Source organism: Artemia franciscana, chromosome 17, assembly GCF_032884065.1.
Source record: "Artemia franciscana chromosome 17, ASM3288406v1, whole genome shotgun sequence".
NCBI lineage: Eukaryota > Metazoa > Arthropoda > Branchiopoda > Anostraca > Artemiidae > Artemia > Artemia franciscana.
Genome location: NC_088879.1, coordinates 42,641,810 through 42,657,102, shown reverse-complemented (window position 1 = coordinate 42,657,102; position 15,293 = coordinate 42,641,810). Strand labels below are relative to the sequence as shown.

The 15,293-nt window shown below is 35.6% G+C and overlaps 2 protein-coding genes across 4 annotated transcripts in view; one reads left to right on the top strand and one right to left on the bottom strand.

The window, feature by feature from the left end:
• The window catches only part of LOC136038267 (spindle and kinetochore-associated protein 1-like), a 61,514-nt gene extending 59,227 nt beyond the window's left edge, over window positions 1-2,287 (bottom strand). Inside the window, exon 1 of the mRNA XM_065721385.1 lies at window positions 2,263-2,287. The gene's annotated coding sequence lies outside the window, so the exon portion shown is untranslated. The remainder of the gene's footprint in view (window positions 1-2,262) is intronic.
• LOC136038266 (WAP four-disulfide core domain protein 3-like) overlaps window positions 1-15,293 on the top strand; it is a 50,218-nt gene that overhangs the window by 17,225 nt on the left and 17,700 nt on the right. For 2 of the 3 annotated variants that reach the window (XM_065721382.1, XM_065721381.1), the window contains one exon: window positions 8,650-8,841. In XM_065721382.1, the coding sequence (XP_065577454.1) occupies window positions 8,650-8,841 (192 nt within the window). Of the gene's footprint in view, window positions 1-882; window positions 998-8,649; window positions 8,842-15,293 lie in introns of those variants that run through there. The other variant, XM_065721383.1, reaches the window with a different exon arrangement.

Genomic DNA, 15,293 nt, shown 5'->3' with positions numbered 1-15,293 from the left:
TGCTGAAATAAACCGAAAAGATAGCAACCTTTTTTCCGCTCACATTTTCATCCTCTCTAAAATCTGATTTTAGTTTGACTGAAAAACCGACGATTCTGACGAAAAACATTGAAATTCGTGGAGATTCCTCTTTGTCTCGAGTTTGTGTTCAAATAAACATCGCTTTTTCTTTTGCTTATTTTCTTAAGAGCCGACTGGAGAAACAATTCTAAAGAATATCAGTTAACCAAACGAGTACAACAAAAATATGCTTTCGCTAATCAGAGAATGAAGCTCGCTCTTAGCTATTTCGTCACAGTAGCAACTGTCGTTGGCGGGAAATCCATAAAAAGCAATTGCTTCTGAAGTTTATCAAACAGTTCGTGGTAACGAACTGTAGTAAGGAGCGACCCGGCTGAATAGTAACCGAAACTCTAAAAAATGATATTTTGATACCAATAGTTACATAAAAAAATCGTATTTTAATGCTGATTTTAAATATATAATTTTCATCAAGTTTAGTCTTACCGATCAAAAGTTACGAGCCTGAGAAAATTTGCCTCAGTTTGCTAAATAGGGGAAACACCCCCTAAAAGTTCTACAATATTAACGAAAATCACACCATCAGATTAAGCGTATCAGAGAACCCTGTTGTAGAAGTTTCAAGCCCCTATCTACAAAAATGTGAAATTTCGCATTTTTTGCCAGAAGACAAATCATGGATGCGACTTTTTTTGTTGTTCTTTCTTTTCTTTTTTTTTTTTTTTTTTTTTTTTTTTAGAACTTTCAAAAGGCGAAGACGCCGACAAAAGAAAAATCAATCTTTTGTCAAAGACAAGGAAGAATAAATCAGCATTATTGGCAATGGTATTTCCCATGTGTTTAATATTTTATAGTCAGTTGCCAGCTTTAAATTTTAAGCTTTTTCTAGTAGGAGAATAGTTGAAAATGACGACTTGTTTTGTTACGATCGTTTTGGTTCTATTTTTAGTGAAAAGTGAAGCTTACAATTATGGTAGTATCATAACTATGGCGGTAATTTTCTAAATTCACAACCTATAGTTATATAGGCCAACTCATAGTTCATAACTGAGGTTGTAAGTTTCTTAGATTATAACTCATAATTTCCCCATGGTTTCTTGGGATTTCTGGCAAAAGTAGGAAATTTATTAAGAATCTAGATACATGTGTGAAGCCTTTTTGAGGGATTTTGCAGCATGCAATTATCCGATCAAGTCACTGCCCAATTACTAACCCATTTTCTGTCCAAGTTTTTACCCTTTTTGAAGTAATTAGCAATTGTAATGTTATTTTTTTTGTAAAGAGAGTTTGCTTTCCACAGCAAAATCGAATCATCCTTGATATTAGAGCGTTTATCCCCCCTTTTCAGGATAAAGTACAGCTTTTAATGGATCAATTTTGGAAACTATCGTTTTTCATTAAAATCTACGTTTTTGCAATAGAAGAACTACCCCCTTAGTACCCATATTGCACTGTCAACCCTAAAATTTCCCTTTCAGTGGGATATAATAGATTAATCACTGGTTCTAAATCGCTATGAACACAATTTGAGCCTAAAACGTACTTTTGAGGTTTCAGTCTTCTTCCCCCCATCCGCTACAATACTACAGATTAAAGTTAATCTGTATTTTCCGACATACGTGCATTTTGCATTATTAAATAAAAAAAAGTGCTACTTTATATCTGCTGTTTCGAAGGTTTTGCCCCCCCCCCGAAAAAATTCTTACGTACGTGCCTGGTTCATAGCTATAGTGGTAAGTTTAAGATCCAACTATACACTCATAACTCATAGCTACGATGGTAACATAATGGGTATTTTTCGTTTCAAGGGTGCGAGGATTTTTTTTTTCACATGGCAGTTGATCATTGCGGTCTTTTTCCTTTACAATCACAAAAGGCTCCGTGAAATAGAATTTCAGCTTTAATTGAAAGTTTGCAGTTAGTTTTATTTTAGTAAAATTAATGATAGATTTTTCACCATAAATTTCCTTATATATCACCATAAATCACCTGGGAAAAATGTATTTTTCCCAGGTAACATATCTCCATAAATTTGTTTATATTTATATTTTTGACGTATGAAAACAAAGAAAGGGAATAAAAAATGAAAAGAGAAAAAACAAATAGGTGAAAAAACGAGGATTTTATCAGCCAGTAGCTAAATATGAAAAACAAGCAAATATTTCGACAAGGACCTCCGCCAAGTCGTCCTCAGTGCTCAAAAAAAAAGAAACAAAGAAGAAAACAACAGCAAAATCTAACCTTTATAAGTGAACTACACGAGAGGAAGAAAGACACTGACTCAACCAACAAAAACCAAGTTTAAATCAATGAAAGAGAAGTTACCAATTAGATTGAATAAGTATCCTTTGCCTTGCAACAGATTTCGCCTGTCTACAATTTCGGTTTTCATTAGATATGCGGACAGGTTGTCTTAAATTAGATTGGGCAAAAGTATTCATAGAGTCTTTTAATATTGAATTATTATAAATTGGACTTAAGGAAATATCTCCCGTGTCTCTATTTATAACCAAATTTCTATTTATATGTTTTTTTTTATCTCAATTGCCTCTTTAAAAGATTGCGGTAGACCATTTACGGTAGATATTAAAGTTGCCTCTTCAAAAAGAACTAAATGGTAAGGATTTTCATATATATGCTGGGCCAGAGCTGAATCACAGTTGTCATTTTTATTTTCCAATCTCAGGGACTTATCTATTGAAATTTTGTGTTCTTACAATCGTTCCCCTAGTTGTTGATTGGTCCTTCCAATGTAAAATTTTCCACATGAACAGGGGACTCTGCAGACACCACTACCAAGTATAGGGTCCGTTTTATCCTTTCCCGAGTTGAAAAAATGTTTAACCTTTTGTTCAGTTTTGAAAGAAACAGAGAGATTATGTTTTTTTAAAATTTTTCCAAGTTTGTCTCTGAGTTTCGAGACGTATGGTAATGTAGTGAAAGTTTTTTTCTCAATTGCCAGTGTACCTGAATCAAGGGGGACGGGCTTCCTGTTTTCCTGTTTTATCTTTTTTAATCGTCTATCTATTATATTTTCAATGAGGTTGATTGGGTAGCCATTGCAGAATAGAATATCTTTAACATAATCTAACTCGGATTTTACATGATTACGTGAACATATTTTTAGAACCCTGTCGACTAAAGAAATTACTACCCCTCTTTTTACACAAGGAGGGTGATTTGACGAGAAAAGTAGATACCGATCATTATGGGTTGGCTTTCTATATATAGAACAATCCAGGCTAGGAATATTTTTTATAATTAAAACACCCAAGAAAGGGAGCTTTCCTGAATCTTCCAGTTCTATTGTAAATTGAAGATTTGAATCAAAAGAATTCAATGGATTCTTTTGATCATCCAAGAAAAGAATTCTAGGATGTTTTAATTATAAAAAATATTCCTAGCCAGGATTTTGCATTGGCTTGAATACATTCGTTTTGAGCAGCTTCCTCGGGTGTTCAAATTTCTCTTTCAACGATCTTCTTACAATTAAAAATTTGTCTTTAAACGATATTCTTAAATACCTGTGTCCTGGTCGTCATTTATATTCCCTGTGTCCCGGTCGTCATTTGTGTCCCGGTATCCCAGTCTATAATTTCTCTTTGAATGTCCCGGTCGTCATTTATATTCCCTCTGTCCCGGTCGTCATTTGTGTCCCGATCTATAATTTCTCTTTGAGTGTTTTTTCTTTTTAGTTTTTTTTGAGTTTTTTACCTTTTTTCTTTTTTCAGTTTTCTTTTTCTTCTTTATTTTTCAGCGTCACAATGAAATACATATCGCCGAACCTTTGTTTTTTTTTTAACTAAAATCTGGTAGGCATTAATGACCTTATCCAAGTCAAAATCCCAAACCCAATCATCATCGCTATCATTTTCAGTTTTGATATGTTTTGACTCTCGCTGTCCAGGTGGATTTTCATCTAACTGCGCGGTTTTACGTTCTTTAGCTTCAAGCCTGTTTTCTTACTGTTCTTGTGATTCCTCGGCACGCTTTCTTTTCTTACTTTCTCTATCAGCCGCAAGTTTTTTGGCATAGACTCTTTGAGCAGCTTCCTCGGCTGTTGCCATTGTAGGTTCTTCAGTCATTTTACAATTAAACATTTTTCCGTCCACGATCTTCTTACAATTAAAATTTTGTCTTTGAACGATTTTCTTAAATACTTTTAATGACGTCATCGTCATAACAAACATGACGACAACTAACTTCATGACAACATGATGACATGACATCACTCGACAGACCCACAGACAAAAAACTTATTTATATATATATATATATATATATATATATATATATATATATATATATATATATATATATATATATATTATAAAAGGGAATTACCACTGTCCTCGAAGCTTTACAGCCTGATAACTGTCCCTTATTTCTTGTATAGAACAATATATGAAATCTTGGCATTTCACCGTTAAAAATATGAAAAAAAAACAACAAATAAAACGAGGTGAGTTATATGATGAAAATAAGAATGTTTTTCAGAGGAATTGTCTTGGGATAATTTTGGGTACCCATTTTACTGACCGTATTTCTAACAGTTATATTTGCAAAAAATACGGCTGAATCCCATGTTTTAGGGCTACAATGACAGAAAAGTTGAGGTGACTAGGACACGTTTTGCTGATGAAAGATGAGAGACCGCCAAAGATCGTCCTTTTTCGCAATTAAATAAAAAAACTAACTTTTTTTTAACTGAAAATAAGGAGCGACATTAAAACTTAAAACGAACAGAAATTACTCCGTGTATGAAAGGGGCTGCTCCCTTCTCAACGCCCCGCTCCTTACGCTAAAGTTTGACTCTTTCTCTCAATTCTACTTTATTAAACAGTAAAAAAATTTTAGCGTAAAGGGCGGGGCGTTGAGAAGAGAACAGTCCCTTTCATACACGGATCAATGTATGAATCACTTTCATACTTTTCATCAATGCATGTTTTGATTTTGGCTCTCCGCAGACGAATAATTAAAACGAAATTTGCATATTTATTTTTTGGCTAAATGGCTTTCTCATAGTTTTGATCGAATGATTTTGAGAAAAAAGGAGCGGGGGAGGAGGGCTAGTTGCCCTCCGATTTTTTGGTTACTTAAAAAGGCAACTAGAACTTTTAAATTTTTACGAATGTTTTTATTAGTAATAGATATAAGTAACTTACAAATTAGCTTACGTAACGAACTTCTGTATTCTCATGTTTTTATTACGTATATGAAGGGGTTCACCCCCTCGTCAGTACCACGCTCTTTACACTAAAGCTTAAATTTTTCCCAATTTCTTAAGAATGACCCCTGAATCACATAAGTCGTAGAATAAACAGTTGAAATTACTAAAAATGATTTAGCGTAAAGAGCGAGATATTACGAGGAGGTGAGCCCATTGTATGCGTAATAATTTCTGTTCATATAAATTTTAATGCTTCTCCTTACTTTCAATTGAAAAACTTTTTCATATTTATTTTTTCATTGTTTTTTTTTAAATAATGCTAGAAAATCCTTCGCTCCCTTCATGAAAATTTTCTTCCCCCATGACAAATTCCTCCAAGGGAATTTCCCCTAGCATGTCCCCCCTATCAACCCCCCTCCCAACCTAAAAATCCCCCTGAAAACGTCTGTACCCTTCTAAATGACCATTACTATGTGTAAGCACTCGTCAAAGTTTGCAACTTGTGGCCCCTTTCACGGGGACTGTGGGGGAGTAAGCCTTCCCCAAAGACATATTTATAAGGTTTTTTTTACTACGCTGAATAAAATAGCTATCTCAGAATTTTGATTTGGTAACTTTGGGAAAATGATTAGCGTGGGAGGGGGCCTAGGTGCCCTCCAATTTTTGGTCACTTAAAAAGGGCACTAGAACTTTTTATTTCCTTTAGAATGAGCCCTCCGCAAGATTCTAGGACCACTGGGTCGATACGATCACCCCTGGGAAAAAAACGAAAATAAAAACAACAAACAAACAAACAAATAAACACGCATCCGTGATCTGCCTTCTGACAAAAAATACAAAATTTCACATTTTTGTAGATAGGAGTTTTGGTTACTATTGAGCCGGGTCGCTCCTTACTACAGTTCGTTACCACTAATTGTTTGATAAATGACCCGTTTCCTTCTTGATTATATTTGTTTAAATTCAAAATACAGGCTAAATTCTAAGGACAGTGTAATTTCAAAGGTCAAGCTAAACTCTCGTTGCCAAGGCAGGAATCTCATAAGAAGTGAACTAAAGAAGTAAAAATGGGGCTAAAATTTATTTCTGTCTTGTCTGATCTTGGCCATTGAAATATAATGTTATTAAAAAAAGCGTGTAGATTTGAAGCCCTCATTTATCGGGTTGGCTTTGGTCATTTTCATACACTAGGTTTCTTGGTGTTAAAATAGCGGTTTTGTAGTTAGTCCGTCTTTTTAGAGAGTTCACTTATAGAGTTCGTAGATACATGTTTTGTTGGAATTGACATTCGGAAATTAAAAGTGAGTTATTTTCTCCAACTGTGTGAAACCATTTTTTTCCCGAACCCTGGCAGGGTAGGTAAAGAGTTTTTCAGAAGTACCGTCATTAATATATCGACAGGGGGTTCCGTTTGCCCTAAAAGGGGATACTACTACTACGAGTACTAAAAACTCAGCGCAGCACAGAGCTGCCTGAGGCCAACACAGCTACGCACACTCCTTCTCAACCCAATCTATTTAAACTCTCCCTGTTTACAACCTCCAGGAAGTTCCCATTTCCTTTAAATCTTTCTTTATGACATCTTCTCACCCCTAACAAAACGACCTGCTTTCTGTTTAGCCCTGGACGGTTGGCCGAAAAGGACAACCTTCGGCAATCTGTCATCCTTCATCCGCAGAAAGTGCCCTAGCCATCTCAACCTTTCTTTCAGTATAGCCCTAGTAAGCGGGATTGAACCACTCCTTTTCGTACAACCTACTGTTTGAAATACGGTCAGTCAACCAGGTACCCAGAAGAACCCATGGGCAATTTCCCTGGAAAAAATCTAGTAAATATTAATCCGCTCTTCGGAGCGCCCATGCTTCAGACCCATATTTGACTACTGTCAATACTATACCTTCCAATATTCTAATCTTGGTTTACAGACTTATTTTCCGAACTTTATTTTAACAGTGGAATAACACACTGAGCCTTGACTATTCTACTTTTACCATCTTCACTGCTCCCATCGTCTTTACTAGATAACTGAAACACAAAGCTGATCAATCTTTTCGTTACCAAACGTCACCTTTTCTTCGTAACTTATTCCTAGCCTTGGTGACTTATTCTTATTAACAATAATTTTCCAACCTATTCTAGCACCCTGAACTCGCAAAAAACTCTAGAAGTTCATTCATTTAGCTCACACTTTCATCTAGGATGCTTAAATCATTAGCATAATCTTAGCCCAGGAGAGTTTTTCCTCCCCATTTGATTCCGTGGTCTCCTATTGCCTTTACTATGATCCTTAAGACAAAGTCCATCAAAATGATACATATAAAGGAGGATAGAACACAACCCTGCTTAGCAAAACCAGCTGCTAACCTCATTTCCTACCTAAAACCCATCAGTGTTATTCTCGTACATAGCAATAATCACTTTGATGTATTTGTCTGGTATACCATACAAGAATAAGACCTTTCCTAAAGCTCTTCTATTAACAGAATCGCACGCTTGGTCATAATCTATAAAACTGACAACCAAGGGTGTTTGACAACTTAGACCCTTCTCAATTATTAACCTAAAAGAGAAAATTTGGTCGACACAACCTCTACCTTTTCTAAAACCGCACTGTCTTTCTCTTAGAACTTTGTTTACAACATCTATCAGTCTAAAAAGTATCATATTACTAAGTAATTGGCTAATTACAGAGACCAGACTAATGCCTCGATAATGACAACAATCACTCTTATTACCTCTTTTTAATAAGGTGGTTCAATTAAGGTTTTCCTAAAATCGTTAGGTACTTCTCCTTTTCCAGAAATCATATTCATAGTATTCAGCAGCGTATTTCTAACCTCAGAGCCACCATATTTAAGAAACTCATTTACCACACTATCAGCATATGCAGCCTTATTATTTTTAATGCTTTTAGTACTGCCGCTAATTCTTCCTCACAAAACAAATCTTCCTTCACATCCAAGGTATCACAAACTTTTCCATTTTCATCTATATCTTTTCCTGCAACTGTATCTCGGTTTAGTACATTCTCAAAATGTTCCGCCCATCTTTCTTTAACTTTTCCTGTGATGACAACACTGTGGTGACACAGGTTGTTGAACCCGTGGTCAATAGGTCGGCCCTTGTAAAGGTAGTACATGTTTCAGACATACACTGGTTGCAATATTAGTGCGCAAAGAAACTATAGAGCCCTTGAAAGCACTCGATCGCGTTACTATACTCTAGGGGCACGACCAGTGACACTGATGCGGCGTCGGAGATCAAATAGCTGGTATCCCCAAGGTATCCAGTACAAACAGTAGCAGTAAAGTAGTATTTCCAAACTTTTTATAGCGGGATGAGAGTAAATACTCCTTCATTCTATTTACGTGCTCACGTTGTTCAAATTGCTAAGAGGGCGAACCCAATGGTTTTAACTATTATTAAATATAAATGACTGTCAAAATAATATATTTTAGATATCAAATACTGTTCAAGATCATGCCCTATCCTACCACCCGGCACTATTGGACCCTGTATTGAACTGTGTGGAGATGGATGCCCTCCAGGTGAAGGCTGTTGTTCAAACGGATGTGGTCACACATGTCAGCCGCTTAGACCAGTTAAAGGATATGGAGATCAATGTCCCAAGGACCCGACAGTTAAAAATGGTTAGTCTTTCTTTTGCTGTATCTAAGCAATACAATACAGTCCCAAAGAACCTTCATGAACTTTGAACCAAACAAGAAAATGATAACTACCCCCCCCCAAAAAAAAAAGAATCGGTAATAATGGTAGAAAGCAATAAGCTTATCAAAGCTATGGTTGTCAGGTCTTGATTTTGTTTCAACGATGTTTTCGACCGAAGCTGTGTTTGTCATCATGGGGTTCAAATTGAAATCTCTAACCAGAAAATAAATCACTAAACAAAATAAAACTGAAATCACTTGAAAAACACTAATAATGAGCCGAACCTGGAATTATTGTTGTGACATGGCCAGAATTTTGGTAGAGGCGTTGATGTTGGCGTTGATGATACTACCAATTATGGTAGTATCATAACTATGGCGGTAATTTTCTAAATTCACAACCTATAGTTATATAGGCCAACTCATAGTTCATAACTGAGGTTGTAAGTTTCTTAGATTATAACTCATAATTTCCCCATGGTTTCTTGGGATTTCTGGCAAAAGTAGGAAATTTATTAAGAATCTAGATACATGTGTGAAGCCTTTTTGGGGGATTTTGCAGCATGCAATTATCCGATCAAGTCACTGCCCAATTTTCTGTCCAAGTTTTTACCCTTTTTGAAGTAATTAGCAATTGTAATGTTATTTTTTTTGTAAAGAGAGTTTGCTTTCCACAGCAAAATCGAATTATCCTTGATATTAGAGCGTTTATCCCCCCTTTTCAGGATAAAGTACAGCTTTTAATGGATCAATTTTGGAAACTATCGTTTTTCATTAAAATCTACGTTTTTGCAATAGAAGAACTACCCCCTTAGTACCCATATTGCACTGTCAACCCTAAAATTTCCCTTTCAGTGGGATATAATAGATTAATCACTGGTTCTAAATCGCTATGAACATAATTTGAGCCTAAAACGTACTTTTGAGGTTTCAGTCTTCTTCCCCCCATCCGCTACAATACTACAGATTAAAGTTAATCTGTATTTTCCGACATACGTGCATTTTGCATTACTAAATAAAAAAAAGTGCTACTTTATATCTGCTGTTTCGAAGGTTTCCCCCCCCCCCCCCGAAAAAATTCTTACGTACGTGCCTGGTTCATAGCTATAGTGGTAAGTTTAAGATCCAACTATACACTCATAACTCATAGCTACGATGGTAACATAATGGGCATTTTTCGTTTCAAGGGTGTGAGGATTTTTTTTTTCACATGGCAGTTGATCATTGCGGTCTTTTTCCTTTACAATCACAAAAGGCTCCGTGAAATAGAATTTCAGCTTTAATTGAAAGTTTGCAGTTAGTTTTATTTTAGTAAAATTAATGATAGATTTTTCACCATAAATTTCCTTATATATCACCATAAATCACCTGGGAAAAATGTATTTTTCCCAGGTAACATATCTCCATAAATTTGTTTATATTTATATTTTTGACGTATGAAAACAAAGAAAGGGAATAAAAAATGAAAAGAGAAAAAACAAATAGGTGAAAAAACGAGGATTTTATCAGCCAGTAGCTAAATATGAAAAACAAGCAAATATTTCGACAAGGCCCTCCGCCAAGTCGTCCTCAGTGCTCAAAAAAAAAGAAACAAAGAAGAAAACAACAGCAAAATCTAACCTTTATAAGTGAACTACACGAGAGGAAGAAAGACACTGACTCAACCAACAAAAACCAAGTTTAAATCAATGAAAGAGAAGTTACCAATTAGATTGAATAAGTATCCTTTGCCTTGCAACAGATTTCGCCTGTCTACAATTTCGGTTTTCATTAGATATGCGGACAGGTTGTCTTAAATTAGATTGGGCGAAAGTATTCATAGAGTCTTTTAATATTGAATTATTATAAATTGGACTTAAGGAAATATCTCCCGTGTCTCTATTTATAACCAAATTTCTATTTATATGTTTTTTTTTTATCTCAATTGCCTCTTTAAAAGATTGCGGTAGACCATTTACGGTAGATATTAAAGTTGCCTCTTCAAAAAGAACTAAATGGTAAGGATTTTCATATATATGCTGGGCCAGAGCTGAATCACAGTTGTCATTTTTATTTTCCAATCTCAGGGACTTATCTATTGAAATTTTGTGTTCTTACAATCGTTCCCCTAGTTGTTGATTGGTCCTTCCAATGTAAAATTTTCCACATGAACAGGGGACTCTGCAGACACCACTACCAAGTATAGGGTCCGTTTTATCCTTTCCCGAGTTGAAAAAATGTTCAACCTTTTGTTCAGTTTTGAAAGAAACAGAGAGATTATGTTTTTTTAAAATTTTTCCAAGTTTGTCTCTGAGTTTCGAGACGTATGGTAATGTAGTGAAAGTTTTTTTCTCAATTGCCAGTGTACCTGAATCAAGGGGGACGGGCTTCCTGTTTTCCTGTTTTATCTTTTTTAATCGTCTATCTGTTATATTTTCAATGAGGTTGATTGGGTAGCCATTGCAGAATAGAATATCTTTAACATAATCTAACTCGGATTTTACATGATTACGTGAACATATTTTTAGAACCCTGTCGACTAAAGAAATTACTACCCCTCTTTTTACACAAGGAGGGTGATTTGACGAGAAAAGTAGATACCGATCATTATGGGTTGGCTTTCTATATATAGAACAATCCAGGCTAGGAATATTTTTTATAATTAAAACACCCAAGAAAGGGAGCTTTCCTGAATCTTCCAGTTCTATTGTAAATTGAAGATTTGAATCAAAAGAATTCAATGGATTCTTTTGATCATCCAAGAAAAGAATTCTAGGATGTTTTAATTATAAAAAATATTCCTAGCCAGGATTTTGCATTGGCTTGAATACATTCGTTTTGAGCAGCTTCCTCGGGTGTTCAAATTTCTCTTTCAACGATCTTCTTACAATTAAAAATTTGTCTTTAAACGATATTCTTAAATACCTGTGTCCTGGTCGTCATTTATATTCCCTGTGTCCCGGTCGTCATTTGTGTCCCGGTATCCCAGTCTATAATTTCTCTTTGAATGTCCCGGTCGTCATTTATATTCCCTCTGTCCCGGTCGTCATTTGTGTCCCGATCTATAATTTCTCTTTGAGTGTTTTTTCTTTTCAGTTTTTTTTTTAGTTTTTTACCTTTTTTCTTTTTTCAGTTTTCTTTTTCTTCTTTATTTTTCAGCGTCACAATGAAATACATATCGCCGAACCTTTGTTTTTTTTTTAACTAAAATCTGGTAGGCATTAATGACCTTATCCAAGTCAAAATCCCAAACCCAATCATCATCGCTATCATTTTCAGTTTTGATATGTTTTGACTCTCGCTGTCCAGGTGGATTTTCATCTAACTGCGCGGTTTTACGTTCTTTAGCTTCAAGCCTGTTTTCTTACTGTTCTTGTGATTCCTCGGCACGCTTTCTTTTCTTACTTTCTCTATCAGCCGCAAGTTTTTTGGCATAGACTCTTTGAGCAGCTTCCTCGGCTGTTGCCATTGTAGGTTCTTCAGTCATTTTACAATTAAACATTTTTCCGTCCACGATCTTCTTACAATTAAAATTTTGTCTTTGAACGATTTTCTTAAATACTTTTAATGACGTCATCGTCATAACAAACATGACGACAACTAACTTCATGACAACATGATGACATGACATCACTCGACAGACCCACAGACAAAAAACTTATTTATATATATATATATATATATATATATATATATATATATATATATATATATATATATATATATATATTATAAAAGAGAATTACCACTGTCCTCGAAGCTTTACAGCCTGATAACTGTCCCTTATTTCTTGTATAGAACAATATATGAAATCTTGGCATTTCACCGTTAAAAATATGAAAAAAAACAACAAATAAAACGAGGTGAGTTATATGATGAAAATAAGAATGTTTTTCAGAGGAATTGTCTTGGGATAATTTTGGGTACCCATTTTACTGACCGTATTTCTAACAGTTATATTTGCAAAAAATGCGGCTGAATCCCATGTTTTAGGGCTATAATGACAGAAAAGTTGAGGTGACTAGGACACGTTTTGCTGATGAAAGATGAGAGACCGCCAAAGATCGTCCTTTTTCGCAATTAAATAAAAAAACTAATTTTTTTTTAACTGAAAATAAGGAGCGACATTAAAACTTAAAACGAACAGAAATTACTCCGTGTATGAAAGGGGCTGCTCCCTTCTCAACGCCCCGCTCCTTACGCTAAAGTTTGACTCTTTCTCTCAATTCTACTTTATTAAACAGTAAAAAAATTTTAGCGTAAAGGGCGGGACGTTGAGAAGAGAACAGTCCCTTTCATACACGGATCAATGTATGAATCACTTTCATACTTTTCATCAATGCATGTTTTGATTTTGGCTCTCCGCAGACGAATAATTAAAACAAAATTTGCATATTTATTTTTTGGCTAAATGGCTTTCTCATAGTTTTGATCGAATGATTTTGAGAAAAAAGGAGCGGGGGAGGAGGGCTAGTTGCCCTCCGATTTTTTGGTTACTTAAAAAGGCAACTAGAACTTTTAATTTTTTACGAATGTTTTTATTAGTAATAGATATAAGTAACTTACAAATTAGCTTACGTAACGAACTTCTGTATTCTCATGTTTTTATTACGTATATGAAGGGGTTCACCCCCTCGTCAGTACCACGCTCTTTACACTAAAGCTTAAATTTTTCCCAATTTCTTAAGAATGACCCCTGAATCACAAAAGTCGTAGAATAAACAGTTGAAATTACTAAAAATGATTTAGCGTAAAGAGCGAGATATTAGGAGGAGGTGAGCCCATTGTATGCGTAATAATTTCTGTTCATATAAATTTTAATGCTTCTCCTTACTTTCAATTGAAAAACTTTTTCATATTTATTCTTTCATTGTTTTTTTTTAAATAATGCTAGAAAATCCTTCGCTCCCTTCATGAAAATTTTCTTCCCCCATGACAAATTCCTCCAAGGGAATTTCCCCTAGCATGTCCCCCCTATCAACCCCCCTCCCAACCTAAAAATCCCCCTGAAAACGTCTGTACCCTTCTAAATGACCATTACTATGTGTAAGCACTCGTCAAAGTTTGCAACTTGTGGCCCCTTTCACGGGGACTGTGGGGGAGTAAGCCTTCCCCAAAGACATATTTATAAGGTTTTTTTTACTACGCTGAATAAAATAGCTATCTCAGAATTTTGATTTGGTAACTTTGGGAAAATGATTAGCGTGGGAGGGGGCCTAGGTGCCCTCCAATTTTTGGTCACTTAAAAAGGGCACTAGAACTTTTTATTTCCTTTAGAATGAGCCCTCCGCAAGATTCTAGGACCACTGGGTCGATACGATCACCCCTGGGAAAAAAAACGAAAAAAAAAACAACAAACAAACAAACAAATAAACACGCATCCGTGATCTGCCTTCTGACAAAAAATACAAAATTTCACATTTTTGTAGATAGGAGTTTTGGTTACTATTGAGCCGGGTCGCTCCTTACTACAGTTCGTTACCACTAATTGTTTGATAAATGACCCGTTTCCTTCTTGATTATATTTGTTTAAATTCAAAATACAGGCTAAATTCTAAGGACAGTGTAATTTCAAAGGTCAAGCTAAACTCTCGTTGCCAAGGCAGGAATCTCATAAGAAGTGAACTAAAGAAGTAAAAATGGGGCTAAAATTTATTTCTGTCTTGTCTGATCTTGGCCATTGAAATATAATGTTATTAAAAAAAGCGTGTAGATTTGAAGCCCTCATTTATCGGGTTGGCTTTGGTCATTTTCATACACCAGGTTTCTTGGTGTTAAAATAGCGGTTTTGTAGTTAGTCCGTCTTTTTAGAGAGTTCACTTATAGAGTTCGTAGATACATGTTTTGTTGGAATTGACATTCGGAAATTAAAAGTGAGTTATTTTCTCCAACTGTGTGAAACCATTTTTTTCCCGAACCCTGGCAGGGTAGGTAAAGAGTTTTCCAGAAGTACCGTCATTAATATATCGACAGGGGGTTCCGTTTGCCCTAAAAGGGGATACTACTACTACGAGTACTAAAAACTCAGCGCAGCACAGAGCTGCCTGAGGCCAACACAGCTACGCACACTCCTTCTCAACCCAATCTATTTAAACTCTCCCTGTTTACAACCTCCAGGAAGTTCCCATTTCCTTTAAATCTTTCTTTATGACATCTTCTCACCCCTAACAAAACGACCTGCTTTCTGTTTAGCCCTGGACGGTTGGCCGAAAAGGACAACCTTCGGCAATCTGTCATCCTTCATCCGCAGAAAGTGCCCTAGCCATCTCAACCTTTCTTTCAGTATAGCCCTAGTAAGCGGGATTGAACCACTCCTTTTCGTACAACCTACTGTTTGAAATACGGTCAGTCAACCAGGTACCCAGAAGAATCCATGGGCAATTTCCCTGGAAAAAATCTAGTAAATATTAATCCGCTCTTCGGAGCGCCCATGCTTCAGACCCATATTTGACTAC